At 53.6% G+C, this 15,037-nt stretch overlaps 2 protein-coding genes across 2 annotated transcripts; both read left to right on the top strand.

Moving 5' to 3' along the window:
• Positions 1-570: 570 nt before the first annotated feature.
• On the top strand, positions 571-4,262 carry BGZ61DRAFT_482920 (uncharacterized protein; the record flags this gene model as incomplete). The annotated part of the gene is made up of 7 exons (XM_046249435.1): positions 571-704; positions 779-1,007; positions 1,056-1,115; positions 1,165-1,476; positions 1,524-1,728; positions 1,788-2,492; positions 2,548-4,262. The coding sequence occupies 7 exons, from the start codon at positions 571-573 to the stop codon at positions 4,260-4,262; spliced, it is 3,360 nt and encodes a 1,119-aa protein (XP_046098932.1).
• Positions 4,263-5,552: 1,290 nt separating this feature from the next.
• BGZ61DRAFT_537218 (uncharacterized protein) lies at positions 5,553-6,405 on the top strand (the record flags this gene model as incomplete). The annotated part of the gene is made up of 2 exons (XM_046254501.1): positions 5,553-5,644; positions 5,706-6,405. The coding sequence occupies 2 exons, from the start codon at positions 5,553-5,555 to the stop codon at positions 6,403-6,405; spliced, it is 792 nt and encodes a 263-aa protein (XP_046098933.1).
• Between the last annotated feature and the right edge of the window lie 8,632 nt (positions 6,406-15,037).

A 15,037-nucleotide genomic window follows, 5' to 3' on the forward strand; every position in this document is an offset into this window, starting at 1 on the left:
TCATAGAGTAGATCAAATTGAAACCCAGAGGCTGGGGATTAAGGAGACTTATATCAATACTTTTTCTACTCTCCTTTTGTCTCCACAACCGCTTGCATACGCGCAGGCATTAAATTGGTAAACTGTCGTTTTTTCGCACCCCCACTATACCTCCGCCATCCCCGCTTCGTAGGCTCGCGTGGTTTATACTGCAAAACAGATATTGCCGCCGAATATTCCTGGAATAAGGTGACACATTAAAACCCTCATACACTTCACTTTCGGCGTGTAATTTAAATTAGTAAGATTTTATTGACATGAGGGTTTGATGGCGGTACAGGCGCAGATTCAGCGTCGGTATGAAAAGGCTGTAAAGCGTCTGAACAAGGCATCCATATGTGGCTGTGCAAGCGTATCAATAATTCAGGCGCCTCACAATGGCCGAAATGCACGCAGCCTGGTCGTCACCGCAGCTGAACACGTGTCTCGGAAATCCACACTTTGGCTTGTTGGGCTGAACTCATTCTCAACATCTACACTGTTTGTGCTAAGAAGTTGACCGACAACAACACCCAGTTTCATCGGCTTACAATGCCATCCTGGAAGCGGATTTTTCGATCCTCCCGAAGGCCCACCAAAAACCCTCCCTCCACTGCGTCAACCGGGGCTGTTGAGCGTCCACGAGGACTTGACGTCATCTCCGAGGGTGCCGATCCCATCGTTGAGTGAGTAGTAGTGTCTAAGCGGGGTGCTATTTGCATGCCGTGTGTGTGTTTGTATCTGACTGGTCACGCGGTAGCATCGTCGCCGTCCATGGCCTGAACGGTCACCGAGAGAAGACATGGATCGCGAAGAATGGTGTCCACTGGCTCCGCGATCTCCTCCCCGACGACCTACCCAGAGCTCGAATCCTTTCATGGGGCTACGACGCGAGAACGCATGCTGCTTCTAGCTTAAGTAGCTTATATCTGTACGATCACGCACGGGCTCTAGTGTCCGACTTGAGTACGAAGCGGAAATTGACCAATGTATGAGGTTCATAATGAGTGTCCGTCAACACACTGACGAGAACTTAGTCTTCGCGTCGACCGATCATCTTCATAACGCATAGCCTTGGGGGTATTGTCTTGAAAAGTGTAGGTGACGGCTACTGACCAAGTTTTGGAGCTTAACTGATCGTTTCAGGCACTGATTCATTCGGACGCTGCTCGCCAAGGTGCTCTTCTTGAACAGCGCTCTATCAAACTCTCAACATATGGCATCATATTCATGGGCACTCCCCATCAAGGTGGGAATGGTGTTCAACTGGGACGTGTACTTGCCAACGTCGCCTCTCTGTTTATGGAGGCCGACGACCACCTCCTCAAGCATCTCGAGAAAGACTCCGAGTGGTTGCAACAGCAGTCAGGGCAATATGGTCCGATCAGTGGTGAATTCGTGACAAAGTTTGCCTATGAGGAATACCCAACGACTACGGCCCTTGGAAAAAAGATTCTGGTTTGTGCTCTATTTCTTTCGTGGAGTTTAATTGCTGAACATGCAAGCTGGTCCCCAAATCGTCAGCGGTCGTCTCATCGCAAGCGGACGCAGAGCCGATGGTCATCCATGCAGACCATAAGAACATGGTCAAGTTCCCCTCAAGCCAGGACGGAGGCTACATTACCGTTTCCAGCCATTTGCGGATTATGATGGTCGATGCCGAGCGTACCATTCAATCCCGGTTGGAGGCAGAAACTAGGGCTGATGATGGTGAGTGCTTCCTGCCCAGCTGCCTGTACTTGGTGATTGACAACTATATACGGGCATAGCGCGGAACAAGAATTCCCAGTTCTCACTCAGCTTCAGCTTATCAGAGGTTACTGAGGCGAGTCATTTCGTTGCAAGAGAGGAGGAGCTTGCTCAGATGCATAAGATTTTGGCGGTATCCCATGACCGCCGCACTGTTGTCGTCCACGGGCTTGGTGGTATGGGTAAGACTCAGCTTGCAATCGCGTTTGCTAAGCGGCATTACGCCCAGTTTTCAGCAGTTGTCTGGCTGAATGCCAGAGATGAGGCGACGTTGAAGCAGAGCATCGTGAAAACAGGAGAGCGAATACTTCAGGAGCATCCTTCTATCACCTACCTTGAGCAGGCTGTCGCCAATCAGGATGTTGACGAGGTGGTGAAAGCTGTCAAGAGGTGGTTCGACGAATCCAGCAACAAACTTTGGCTCATCGTCTATGACAACTATGATCATCCTCAGTTGGGTGGCACCTCTGGCTTGGACAACAGCGTTCATGATATCGAGGACGAAAGCAATCTTGCAGGGAGCTCTGAGCAGACGACTAGCCTGGCAGTTAAACCTTTCGACATTCGTCCATTTCTCCCAGGGAGCTATCACGGCGCCATCATCGTGACAACGCGGTCGTCCACGGTCAAAATTGGCCAGACAATACGGCTGGGCAAACTTAAATGCATTGAGGATAGCCTTCACATTTTGGAATCTACATCGAACCGTCAATATCTTGGGCAAGGTAACGAGCACAAGTGGACAGATGATTGATGATTGGATGTTGACTCTTTATACAGATCCCGCTGCTGTCAATCTTGCCCGGAAGCTCGATGGTCTTCCTCTTGCCCTCTCGACTGCCGGCGCCTACCTAGACCAAGTTTCTATGACGTGCAACGAGTACCTGGAATTGTACAATGAATCATGGTACCGACTCCAGAAATCGAGTCCACAGCTCTTGTCATACGAAGACCGTGCTATGTACTCGACGTGGAACATTTCGTACATGAACATACAGCGACGGAATAAGTCTTCCGCTATGCTCCTCAAGCTTTGGGCGTACTTTAGCCATAATGATTTGTGGTATGAGCTACTATTTGTCGGGGACTCGTTGGCACCACCCTGGCTGGAAGCTTTGACGGCCGACAAACTCGCATTTGAGGAATGCATGCGTCTACTATGTGACCACGGATTGGTAGAGGCCGATCCTTCGACCAAGGAGCTCACGACGGGCTCGATTGGGTACAGCATACATGGATGCGTGCACGCTTGGATGGTGCATGTCTTGCACGAAACGACTGATGCAGAGATGGCGCAACTTGCCATAGCATGCGTGGCATGGCATACGCCGGAGACAGAAGACGATGAATACTGGAGGTTACAGCAGCGACTCTTGCAACATGTTGACAGATGCCTGGAGCTGATCACAGAAGGCGTGAGGGTGCAAGATTTGGATTCATGGATGTATGGAGTCGTTGGAGACCTCTATAGCGACCAAGGCCGACTTAGTGAAGCGGAGGGTATGTATGAGCGCGCACTGCAAGGGCACGAGAAGGTATTGGGACCAGAACATACATCAACATTCAGCACAGCCAACAATTTAGGTCTCATCTATAAAGACCAAGGCCGACTTAGCGAAGCTGAGGCTATGCTTAAGCGAGCACTGCAAGGGAATGAGAAGGTATTGGGACCAGAGCATATATCAACACTCAACACCGTCAACAATCTAGGTCTCATCTATAAGAACCAAGGCCGAATTAGCGAAGCGGAAGCTATGTATAAGCGTGCACTACAAGGGAATGAGAAGGTATTGGGACCAGAGCATATGTCAACTCTCCCAGCAGTCAACAATCTAGGTCTCATCTATAAAGACCAAGGCCGACTTAGCGAAGCTGAGGCTATGCTTAAGCGAGCACTGCAAGGGAATGAGAAGGTATTGGGACCAGAGCATATATCAACACTCAACACCGTCAACAATCTAGGGATCCTCTATGACAGCCAAGGCCGACATAGCGAAGCGGAAGCTTTGTATGAGCGCGCACTACAAGGGAAGGAGAAGGTATTGGGACCAGAGCATATATCAACACTCAACACCGTCAACAATCTAGGGATCCTCTATGACAGCCAAGGCCGACATAGCGAAGCGGAAGCTTTGTATGAGCGCGCACTACAAAGGGGCGAGAAAACATTAGGACCGGAGCATCCGTCAACACTCACAACAGTCAACAATCTAGCGGTCTTCTATGCTGGCCATGGCCGATTTAGCCAAGCGGAAGCTATGTATAAGCGAGTACTGCAAGGGTATGAGAAGTCTTTGGGACCTGCCACCTTCAAGACGTGCCTTCCTGTATTAACTTGTCTTGGAAATCTCGGTCATCTCTATAAAGAACAAGGCAAACTGGACCAGGCTAGGCAGTATTTTCTTCTTGCACGGGATGGGTCTCGCACAGTCTTCGGATCCGATTCCGACAGGGTTAAAGGAATATCTGAAGAGTTGGTAGAGATGGGATTTTAGCTTTGTTAATGCTGTAGTGCGAAATTTCTCTGCCTTGCTACGCGACGAGCAGCGTTGTGAGTCCATGCCCTGGTCGGCAATGCCCAAGTGACGCTGGAAAGTTGAACTTCCGTATCAAGTCTTTAGAACTAACAGCGATGACTTTACGGTTTAGATTAAATAGCATTTTCAGCTCTTTGTATGGTGCGTCTAGTATAACAGGGGTTATCTTGGGATCGAAGCTGAACACATTTCGTAGGAGTTATCGTATTCTCCAAAAAGGTTTTTCAACATGGAGCGCATTCTGCGGACGCGATGGTCAATGCAGCGGCTAGATTTGACGAGATCACTGATCAAAATTAGTAGAGCCGAGTTTTCCCGCATTACGCAAGTTCGGCATGATCTAGTAACGAATATATTTTAGATGTCCGTTGACAACATGTGCAAGTAAGCCGAAACGTTTCGCTAACCTGGCCTTGAGCACTCAAGATTTGTTGAACCCACTTCGAATCGATCGTTTATTTACCCTATATCAAACCGAATGCTTCCACGTATCCGATCTTCATGCGTGCAAGACACCTAAAACGGTAGGCGACCTTCGTTTATTAATTAAGTACTCATTGGTAACACCAGGAAAATTATCTGCAATCTTAGTTGTCATAAACAATGCACACATGGCACTGTTAAGTTGACTGACGCTAATGGCCAGGACTTCAACCACATTCAACACCGCAAATATACATAACAGCAATCCTCTCATTTGAAAGTCCCCAGATAATTCCCCAAAAACCCATTATCTGACCCATTATATGCAGTGTTTGGAACCTTTGTTGCTGTGACTCACACTCTGACTTGGCAGAGCATCAGCATATGCAGAGGGATTACGGCGTCTCCGAAACGGAACAGAAACGGTGTAAACGGAGCGGCCCTCACATCCCTGTCCGTCCATGACCCACCGTAACACTGCAGTTTAGCATCATTTGTACCTGGGGATAGGGCGTCCGGAATGGCACCATGCAGCTAAATGACGAGATGGGCACCGTTAGCGACCATTCGGATCACCCATGTACCCCCAGTTAGTCCCTGATTAGCCCCGGTGGCTTCCCATGGCTTGTTCGTGCATGTCTCGTCACTCCGTATAAAGTCTCTCCCCACCATCGCCTCCCTCATCCTCCTCTTCTTCTTCCTCTTCACCCAACTTCAGCCGGATTGATCTCGCATCATCCGCCGCTCCCGCCCTCTTCCCTCCCCTTCTTAGCCTTCCGGCCTCCTTAGTCCGTAGGGAGGCCGCCGCCCCCTTACTCTGAACCAATGGCCGCCGCATGCTCAGCAGCCACGTCGTGTGTCCGAATTGGCATGTTCTTCATGGCCTCTCAGCTCTGCACCGCCGTCGAACCGCCCTGGTAATAGTCAAGGAGATGCCCTGGGGCTTTTCCACCTGCTCCCCTCCCAACACGACAACAGCCACACCTTCGACTCGCCTGGGTTGGATTTTGGATGCGATTTTGGTGGCCTCGACTTCAACGCCGAGCCGGACTTGCTCCTTGCCGGTGACGGACTGGACGGCTGCGACGACAATTGGCTTGCGCAAGAGTGTCTTTTGGATCCGACGCTGGATCTCTCGGGCGGCGGTGTGCTGATTCCCAACATGGCGACTCAGATACAAACCACCCCGTCGCTGGGAATGAGTGATCGGATTCTTTATGAAGACGACTTCCTCTCCCAAGAGACAGCAAACCTCCTGGCTTCCACCCTTGAGCAACCACCGCATTCAACCATCACCCATCTCCAGACATCCAAAACCACTACGACGACGACAACGCCCGCCACAAACTCACCCTCCTACGCCGCAACCTCCTCCGGCTTCTCCACCTTCAACCTCAACCTCACCAGCCAGACGTCACCCGACAGCAGCAGCAGCCTCTCCAGCAGCACCAAGCGCAAGGCCGACTCGCCGCCCGAGGACGGCGCGGCCGCCGTGGTCCTCAAGCGCCAGCGCAACACCATGGCCGCGCGCAAGTACCGCCAGAAGCGCCTCGACCGCATCGCCGAGCTGGAGCAGGCCCTCGCCGACATGACGGGCGACCGGGATGATCTGCGGCTGAAGCTGGTGAGGCGCGAGGCCGAGGTCGATGCGTTGCGGGAGATGCTGGGGAAGAAGTGAGGGGAAGTCGTACACGTCACACGTCACATTGCTTCATTCTTAATACTCGTCAGTCTCATGGGAGTGAGAAGGTGGGATTCCCCGCCAATAGTCAACTGCATTTTATGTACCTATCAATCCATCATCCAGGGAAGATAAAACACCAACCCGAAGTAGAGCGCTGGGCTGGACGGAACCTGTTTGGGATGCAAGCGCAGTTAGCACAACCATCCTATTTTGTACATATAGCGAACCAATTTCAAGATTTTTCCATTTGTGACAAAGGTTTGCCATCTTGGTGTCGTCAGACGATGTCGTTTCTCTTCCTTGATATTTTGGACTCATGCGACTCATGGAGATGTCGTCGGATTCCGTTTCTCTCTTCATAGACAAGGGGGTGTATTCTTGGGGAGGGTATTTGCAGATGCTTACATTTTGATGTCGTTTATTATCCCTTGGTCATTGTATGGTGGTTGATTGCATTCCAAGATGACTTGTTCCATTTCTACCAAGCAATAGACATCCTATATACCCTCCGTCTGTTGAGCTTCTCGTCTCTCATGTCCTCCTCCGGACATCTCGGAGCCCGCTTCCCGAACCCTCCAGGACAGATCACCACGTCTTCCAGGCACGACACCAACATCTATCAATGTCGAAATGATTCATTCTGACGCTCACTGATGCCCATCGCCAAATCCATGCCCCCTCCTCCAGCATCTCCATATCGAAAAACGGTAGAGTCGCGAAACGGTGGGTGGAACCCCATGTCCCCATAGCGCGCAGAGTGGATCTCCCCACGCTGTGAATCAGGATGAGCCAGAATGACTCATTCCTTGGCAGCCCGGATTAGGAAAGACGGCTGCTCGGAACCAACCAGTGGATAAGCTAACGGAGCTGTCGACGGGCGTCACTAACAGATGGGACTTGCATGGCCAGAACAGGCATTTGATATAAATGCAAACCTGGCTTCCGTTAGGCTCTCATTGGGTCTCGATTTTACCTGGAATTGCTGTTAGAACGGCAAGACACCTCCATGGGTTCCAAGGTGGCTATATGAATGCCCAGTGCATCCCTCGTCTGTTGTGTGGATGGAGTAGCATCGAGCGAACCCCCAGACACTCCCACGTACACGCTTGAACATCGCCTGACACGACACAACACAACATGCGCACCACAATTCCTCCGCGATCCAAGACGAACCACAATGAAAGCCTCATATGCCTTGCCTCCAGGGACTGAGCTCCCCGTTCATCAAATACATCACTAGACAACAGATAGCGACTTCAACTGCAGCACAGAACATGGGAAGCACTGACATAGCATGGTTCGACAGCTGCCGAAGAGCAAATCAAGGGACTTGAGAAATTGCATTAGATGCTCGCCAGCCTACGTAGCCTACGTCGAGATCCCGACGAGTGTCTTCTCGATACGCCAGTCCCTACCACCGAGGGGAATCTTGATGCACTCACCAGCCTCCTGTTTGAGTACACCCGGACAGCACCGACAACATGGCTTTTTTAGAGTTGTTACCCAACATTGCAGCCACTATTTGAACCAGTAGTCTCCTCGCTATTCTTAATAATAGGGGCACCACGAGGCGGAATACGCCGACTTGCGTTCAGAATGGATCCAAGCCACTCTGTCATATTGTAGACCAGCCCCCCTTGGCACCACCAAACAGAGGCTCGAATAGCTCATGACTTGCCGTGTCCTGGCGATGAAGGGATTTGATGGACCTCTGCGATGGCAAAACTTGAAGAGGGACATGCCCATCGCCCTCATAGTGATTACTCGTCAACCCGCCATGTGACTGATCACGCAAACATGAAACCCCCAAAGTACATCTTGAGGCATGACCAACCTCAACCCACCAAGGCACTTGACCATCATGACCCACAGTCTCTGATCTCACCGATGCCTACTCACCTACACTACGTCACAGCATACGTGACCCTCACCTTGGCGCAAAAGTGGCTAGGACGCGCCGGCCTCCACCCTCGCGTCAAACGGGGCAACATGCTCATTGCGCCGGTCGCGGCAACGCCGGCGGTGGGAGCGGCCCGCGACTCGCCTTTCTCTACAGCTTTCTCTCCCGCCTGCTAGCCGCCGACGAGAGTTCTGACTATTCGAGAGCCAAGACAGTCCAGTCCCCTTTTTCCAGCTCCTATTGCGGCTGGGATGGCTGGGATGGGCACGAAGAGCTGTCCACGTAGAGTCTAACACAAAGGTTGCGTAAAGGGGACGCCTTACAAACCACATTGTTTTCTTGACAAACCCAAAGGACATATCAAATCCGCCACTGGCCCGGCGTCCTGCCTATTGGTGCACCAAAGAAACACCAAAAGGCTGCCGGGATGTCAACGAGTTGTCCCGGCCCCGAAAGACTCTTTGTCTTTCCGGTTTCCGCACACACCGGGAGACTTCAGATCCGCATTTTGCTGCCAAGAGGGCACCCTCAGACAACTGCACACGGCAGCCGGGCAGCATGTGAAAGAAAACGTGTGGCGAGGATGTATCTTGGAAAAACACGGTTCGTCACGCGTCCATCCTCTTCGCAGTGGATGCCCCGGAACTCAATCACTTCACCGGCGAGGCCATTGCCCCCTTCGTCATCCTCTCACACACTGGGATACGAGACTGCGGCGCCCGTAAATGTTCCAGCTTGCCTGGGGGTTCCAGCCAGGCCAAGACACTTGCACACCACCACCAAGTCACATGCCTGGTCATCCGCCCGCTCTCGATTGATGGCAGCCCTGGTGGAACCAAACCAGCCCAAACGATACTATTGGGCCCTAGCCGAATGTGGCTTAACTTTTGTAGGCCTTCAGGTTGCCTTACTGGTTACTTGGTGAGGCTCTCGCGACCTACCTAGTCAGCCAAAGACGCAGCGATTTTAGATGGTGCTTCCAACACCTCGTGAGACACTTTTGCAAAAGTGCTGGGTACAAAGGCGTAGTCCAGTCGTCTATTGGCAATGGACGTGTCATGAATCCATCAGCACAATGGGCCTAGCACTTGCGTTCTTTTGTGTGGTGTTGGCACGAAAACTGACAAGATCAGACGGATCATCGGAATCTTGATATCTTGGCGCTTCATGAACCTTGCCCATCAACATGTTCGGGCTAGGGAACCAGCCGGGAAGTAAACGGGAACGGATCTTTGAATCAGGGATAAAGCGGTCCTTGACCTGGGTGTTTCATCAAGGTGTGGACAACCGCGCTTGAACCGGCGGCGAAGAGCAGATCATGTCACACACCTCGGAGGTTTCTCGCCGGCAGTTATATCTAGATGTTTAGAAAGGTGGCCACTAAGCACTGCAACGGGCGGAAGGGATCTCTCTGAGACGCGTCGACGGGGCAAAGACGTGAGTCCCGGGACGCGACAGTGGTGTGGAAGGAGACTGATGACTCCGCCAGGCTTCCGGTCGGATGATGTGGGGCAGGGATCATGAGATTCTGTGAGATGCTAGTAGAAGCAAGGGAAGGGGTCCATCTCAGATTGAGGGTGTGAAGGCTGGGATCGGTAGTCAACTTGTTTTCGCTGCCCGAGGCTGGCGGTTTGGATGGTTTGGAGGAGTGGGTGTCAAGCTAGCCGGTGCAGCACTTGTGAATCCTTGGTGAATTCTTGGCCGGTGGAACGGTGAGGACCCGCAGAGTGGGCTTAGATTTGACGTCAGCAGGAGGCGCGGAGGAACAATGAAATGAAGATGTAGATATGTGAGGATCAAGAAACATCACGAACCCAGAACCTTGGTGCAAGAGGTGCGGGTAGAATGTTCGACAGGACCGCCACACATGTGGCAACAAGAGTAAACTCTGGGGACGCCAAGTAAGCCACTGGTCCCCGCTCAACGCGCAGACGCGGTGATCCGTGAATGATGTTTAAGGCTGGAGACGTCATATAAGCTGTCCCAAGGTGGCCGGAGCCAGTCCGAAGCCCCAGCTTTGGAGGCAGTCAGGCGGTCACGGCAGTAGGCATTAACACGAGGGCATATGGGTGAGAGGTGGTTGGGAGTGACACACTGGCTCACAACTCGCACGCGGTTGGGAGAAAGGGTGTGGTGGAGACGCCGGGAAGAGGCGAATGAGTGATGGGGGCTCGATGATGATGGTGGTGATGTGTGATGAGGGCTGTGGTGTGGTCATCCGACTGAGACACTCTAGGTTGAGGAAGGGTGAACCTGGTCGGGGACCATGGCGCTTGCGACCAGACCATTTTCGGAGCCGAGTGCGTTGATGGTATGTCGAATAGCCTACTACGTAGTAGGACGGCGTCTTACAGGCGGTGCCATGTGTTTTGAGTTTGCGTGCCTTGGCTGGGGAACGGATAGACGACTAGCCAGAGACGTTATTCACCTGCAGGGTCGACATGCTGGCAGGTCGATCGTTGTGTGCCGTACTCGATACAAAGTGCGAACTCCTGCGGGCAAGGGAAACCCGGGGCGAATTAACTGAGAGAAGACAGAGATGCGAAGCAACGGAACGGCCAGGGTTTCGATGGGATGTGGAGCTATGCCCAGTCGGCGTGGAGCTAGAGAGTAGCCTGCATCGGTCGACAGGATAGAGGGGTGCGACGATCGAGGGCATATCAGAACGATGACCTAGTGGCCAACGTCGAGATAGAACGACATCGAAAGGGGCCAGAGGAGTTTCCAAGGATTGAGGGATGGAGGGGTGGAGGGGTGGAGAATGATCGGGAGGGAACGAGCCGGGAGGGGACGAGACGAGATGAGATGGAGAGAACTAGAGAAATAGAGACGACGAGCATGGAGGTATGACGAGCGAACCAAAGACGACAAACGTACGGTTGGCCGGATACAGGTCCCTCACAGGCCGAAGTCTAGCCTGAGAGCCCAAGGCTGTCTCCGGGGAAGCTGATGAATCCAATCCGCAAAGAGATACTCCAATAGTTGCGGGGGTGGGTAAGCGTGTGGCTGTTGGTGGCATGTTGGAGGGGCATGTGTGCGTGTGTAAGAGCCCATGCTTGCGGCCGGGTGTGCGAGCGTGTGTGAGTGTGTGAGTGTGCGATAGCGTGTGTGTGTCACCACGAGTGTGTGTCTGAATACATCGGTGGAATGGGGGAGAGTGTGTGGTCGTGCAAGCAGTTGGAGTTCACGAGGTGGAGGTCGTTGGAGGAGGTACGTACTCTGCACTGCACAGTGGACGAGACAATCGGCAGGTTTGCCTGATCCCTGAGGTACCGCCTATATGTACGTACCTCTAAGGTGAACTCCATGCGGGGGCTATTTCTGGCAGACGCAAAACGGAAGGCGCTCGGACCCCAAGCCAGGATGGAGCCGGGCGACAATGACCTCCCCCCTGTAACTCCAGTGGCTCCAGTGGTTCCAGGGCGTCCATGCGTCCTTCGCCATGTCTAGGCGGCGTCAGCGGGCGCTGGGGGCGCTGGTTCAGTGGACGATGCCCGCGCGAGGCGCACCCTCCAGACCGCGGCGACACACTAAACCGGCCCCGTATCGGGTAAGTATGCTGCTTGGATGCTGCTTCCCGCCCAGCACATCCATGAACCCTTGCACATTAGCTGGTGCTGCAGCCGCTGAACCCCAGGCTGAGACCGCGCGGCGAGATGCCGCTTCTGCTGCAGAATGGCGTCAGTCGGCGTACAGCAGCGATTGCCTTAATAACATTGCTTTTGCCATAGAACCCCTATTGTTTGCGGCGACGACGTTCGTATTTTGGTGTTTCGGAGCGGAGATATTCCTCGCTCACCACAAACTGGTCATGATCGGGTTGCACAAACCCGATGCTACACCAAACGACGCTCCGCAAGCACTAGTTCACTCAGATGGGATCCAACTGCAGGAGCCCAGGATACACAAGTCGGTTCATGGGCCAGGGATCTCGTGCATCTGCCGGGTCTACCCGGCAAGGTGAGATGTACGATGATGGAGGAGTTAAGTCAGCGATTTGGGTAGTGAGTGAGTGCATCGCCACCGCGAGCTGCGCAAGCTCTTTCGCGTCGCGGGTCCCAGATCGGGTATGCCTGAACCCGAGCTGAGCTTGTCTGGGCTGAGCCGAGTAAACGAGTTCGACGACGACACGCTGCGACACTACGACACTGCGACACTATCGATCATGCATGCATGGTCGCACAAGAGGCAACGCGCGCGCGTGCAGAGCGACAAGGGCCTGGGCCGGCCGAGTTGGGGATAGCGGCCGACATCTGCCTTGATCGTCGAGACGGCGGCCACGGTTGGTGGGTATGGCCATGGGGCATGGCGGGCAAGGCAGGGCAAGGCAGGGTGTGGGCGAGACAGGGATGCCTTCGGATGCAATGGGATGCAAATCCAAAGCTCTCGTTACGCGAAGTGAGGCGAGACGGCACGCAGGCAAAGACATGCTGGATGGCTGGCGGATGGCTCTTGTCTCTTGTGAGTTGTGAGACCAAGTCTTGCCGTCCGCCTGAGTCCTGTCGTGAGTCTGAGTCCTAGGCATGTGTTGGAACGGAGAGTCCGTCCCAGTCAAACCAGCCTGGTGAGCACCGGAGAGAAAAAACAGGGTCAGGCGAGACCACTTCGTTCTGGATATCTCGGATCTCGCCCCTCCGTGAGAAAGGATTACACGGGCCTGGATGACGGCGAGATGCTGCAACTTGATTCACGGACCCGACCTGGGGTTAACGGGAGGACGAGGATCGACAAGAGGTGCCGAGCGAGGCTCAAGGGGACGGGAGCTATTGCCCCAGGTTATTTTTTCATGCCGTGTGTCTGCGTCTGTGTCTTGTCGGGTGTCTGACCTTGGGATAGGTGAGCGGTGGAGGGTGCGCACGGCATTGGGATGTACTGCACTGTACCAGAGGCGGTTGGGGATGGCATCGCCATGGAGGGGCAAGTGATGACTGGTGACCATTCATGGAGTGGCATGGACCAGTGGCTCTCTCACACCCACCCAGGTCAATCCCTGACCAAAGCAAGGTCCAGCCAGCCATGAGGCGGGGAAGCTGGAGGCGTGGGAAAGTGGGAGAGTGGGAGAGTGGGAGGAGGAGGGGCGGGAGAGATGTGATGTGAGTGACATGGGGCCATGATTTCCGAGCCTGTCGCCGTTTGTGAGTGAGTCTGTCCATCCTGCGGTCGTGAGCCATCCCACTCAGCATCCGCCCACGCATTCAAGCATGTTCCATTTTTGTGGAGCGAAGAAGGGGGACGGAATGGTGGCACACGGCGGATAGTGGTGGTGTGGTAACTTGTGTACGTACTCTATGTACCGCCTTCGGACATCCGTGGGAGAGTGAGACTGAGACTTGCCATGGAGAACCAGGGAGGCGGAGACAGGATGCAGTGCCGGCCTCTGAGTCCAACAGAGTCCAGCCCGGCTGAGATGAGTCCTACGAACCCCAAAGCGGCCAGAGTCACCCCTCCACACAGCCCAAAGGAGTGTGTGACCGGCCGGATGGCAGCCCTGGGAATCTGACCTACATGACCTGATTCGCAGGATGGAACACTCCCGTTTGGAGCACCAGTTTGTTCTCGAGCAGCCGAACAAGCAAAATGGTACAAAAAACTGCACCACCTACGGCATTCTCCAGAAGTTTAATTTCTCCGCCATGGCTTGCCAGCTGAAGGAAACGGCGGAGAGGCTTGCCAACCCGGGCAGACGGTAGCCCCTAGAACGAAACAGCGATAATGTATTTAATAAAATCTACATGGTACATTTGGCTCATCCGTCCGCATCACGCCGCGCCCCGTAGTGGGTACTTGCGAGCCCGACGATGGGTGACCAGGCAGATAGGCAGAGCAGTAGGGCGCTCACGAGTCTCTGAGATCCAGGGATCCAGGTTCCTCGACCGGGCCGTTGACGTCTGCGCTTGTGCCCTGCGTGTCGCGGACCAGATCATGTACCGGAGAGCCTGCAAGCCAAGAAAGAGACACGGCCGGAAATGATCCAGACGCCTTTCACAGCCTCGGGGCTGGGCTGGAGGTTTCAACTTCCATGGCAATATCCCGTCCATGGGGCACTAAGTACACCACCACTGCCACTACCACCACCATCAAGAGACCCGCTAACCACCCATCAACCAACCAACGGCCACACGGGGGACGTCCATTCACTTGCATGTCTGTCTCTCAGTCTGCCTCTTTCCAGTAGTAACTGACTGTCGTCGACTCTCTCTCGCTATGTCTCTAACGAGAAGCCCCAGGCAATAAAAGGCCAGATGTCCCCGGTCCCTTACCCTCTAGGCGACCTCTCTAACATGATCCCGTATCCCCTTGGTTGTCTCCTGGTTTCCCAACCCGTTCTTCCACTCTGTCCCGATCCTTGCCATCGATGACGAAGAAACCCGGTCTCGTGCCAGACAAGCTCCCACCATCTCCAGACTCATCTTACCTCACCTGCGGTTGCGCACGCTGCACCTCGCTTCCCTCTTACATACAGATCCGCCTCTTCCGTCCCAACTTGACAACCAAGTTTGGCAACAGCTCTTCCACAAATAACACCACTGTCGCTCTTCTCGTTACTGCTGGGTATAACACCGCTTGTACGACGTTACTTATACGGGTCCCAAGTCGGACGCAGGTTTGCCCTAAATAGCACCCATCTACACCGGCAATACGACAATACGGAATCCAACTCTGGACGCATGTCGAAGCCCCAGTAGGGCATCGCTGCATTGACTCGCCCGCCACAAACCGCTAAAG

This window comes from Ilyonectria robusta (assembly GCF_021365365.1).
Source record: "Ilyonectria robusta strain PMI_751 chromosome Unknown BGZ61scaffold_23, whole genome shotgun sequence".
NCBI lineage: Eukaryota > Fungi > Ascomycota > Sordariomycetes > Hypocreales > Nectriaceae > Ilyonectria > Ilyonectria robusta.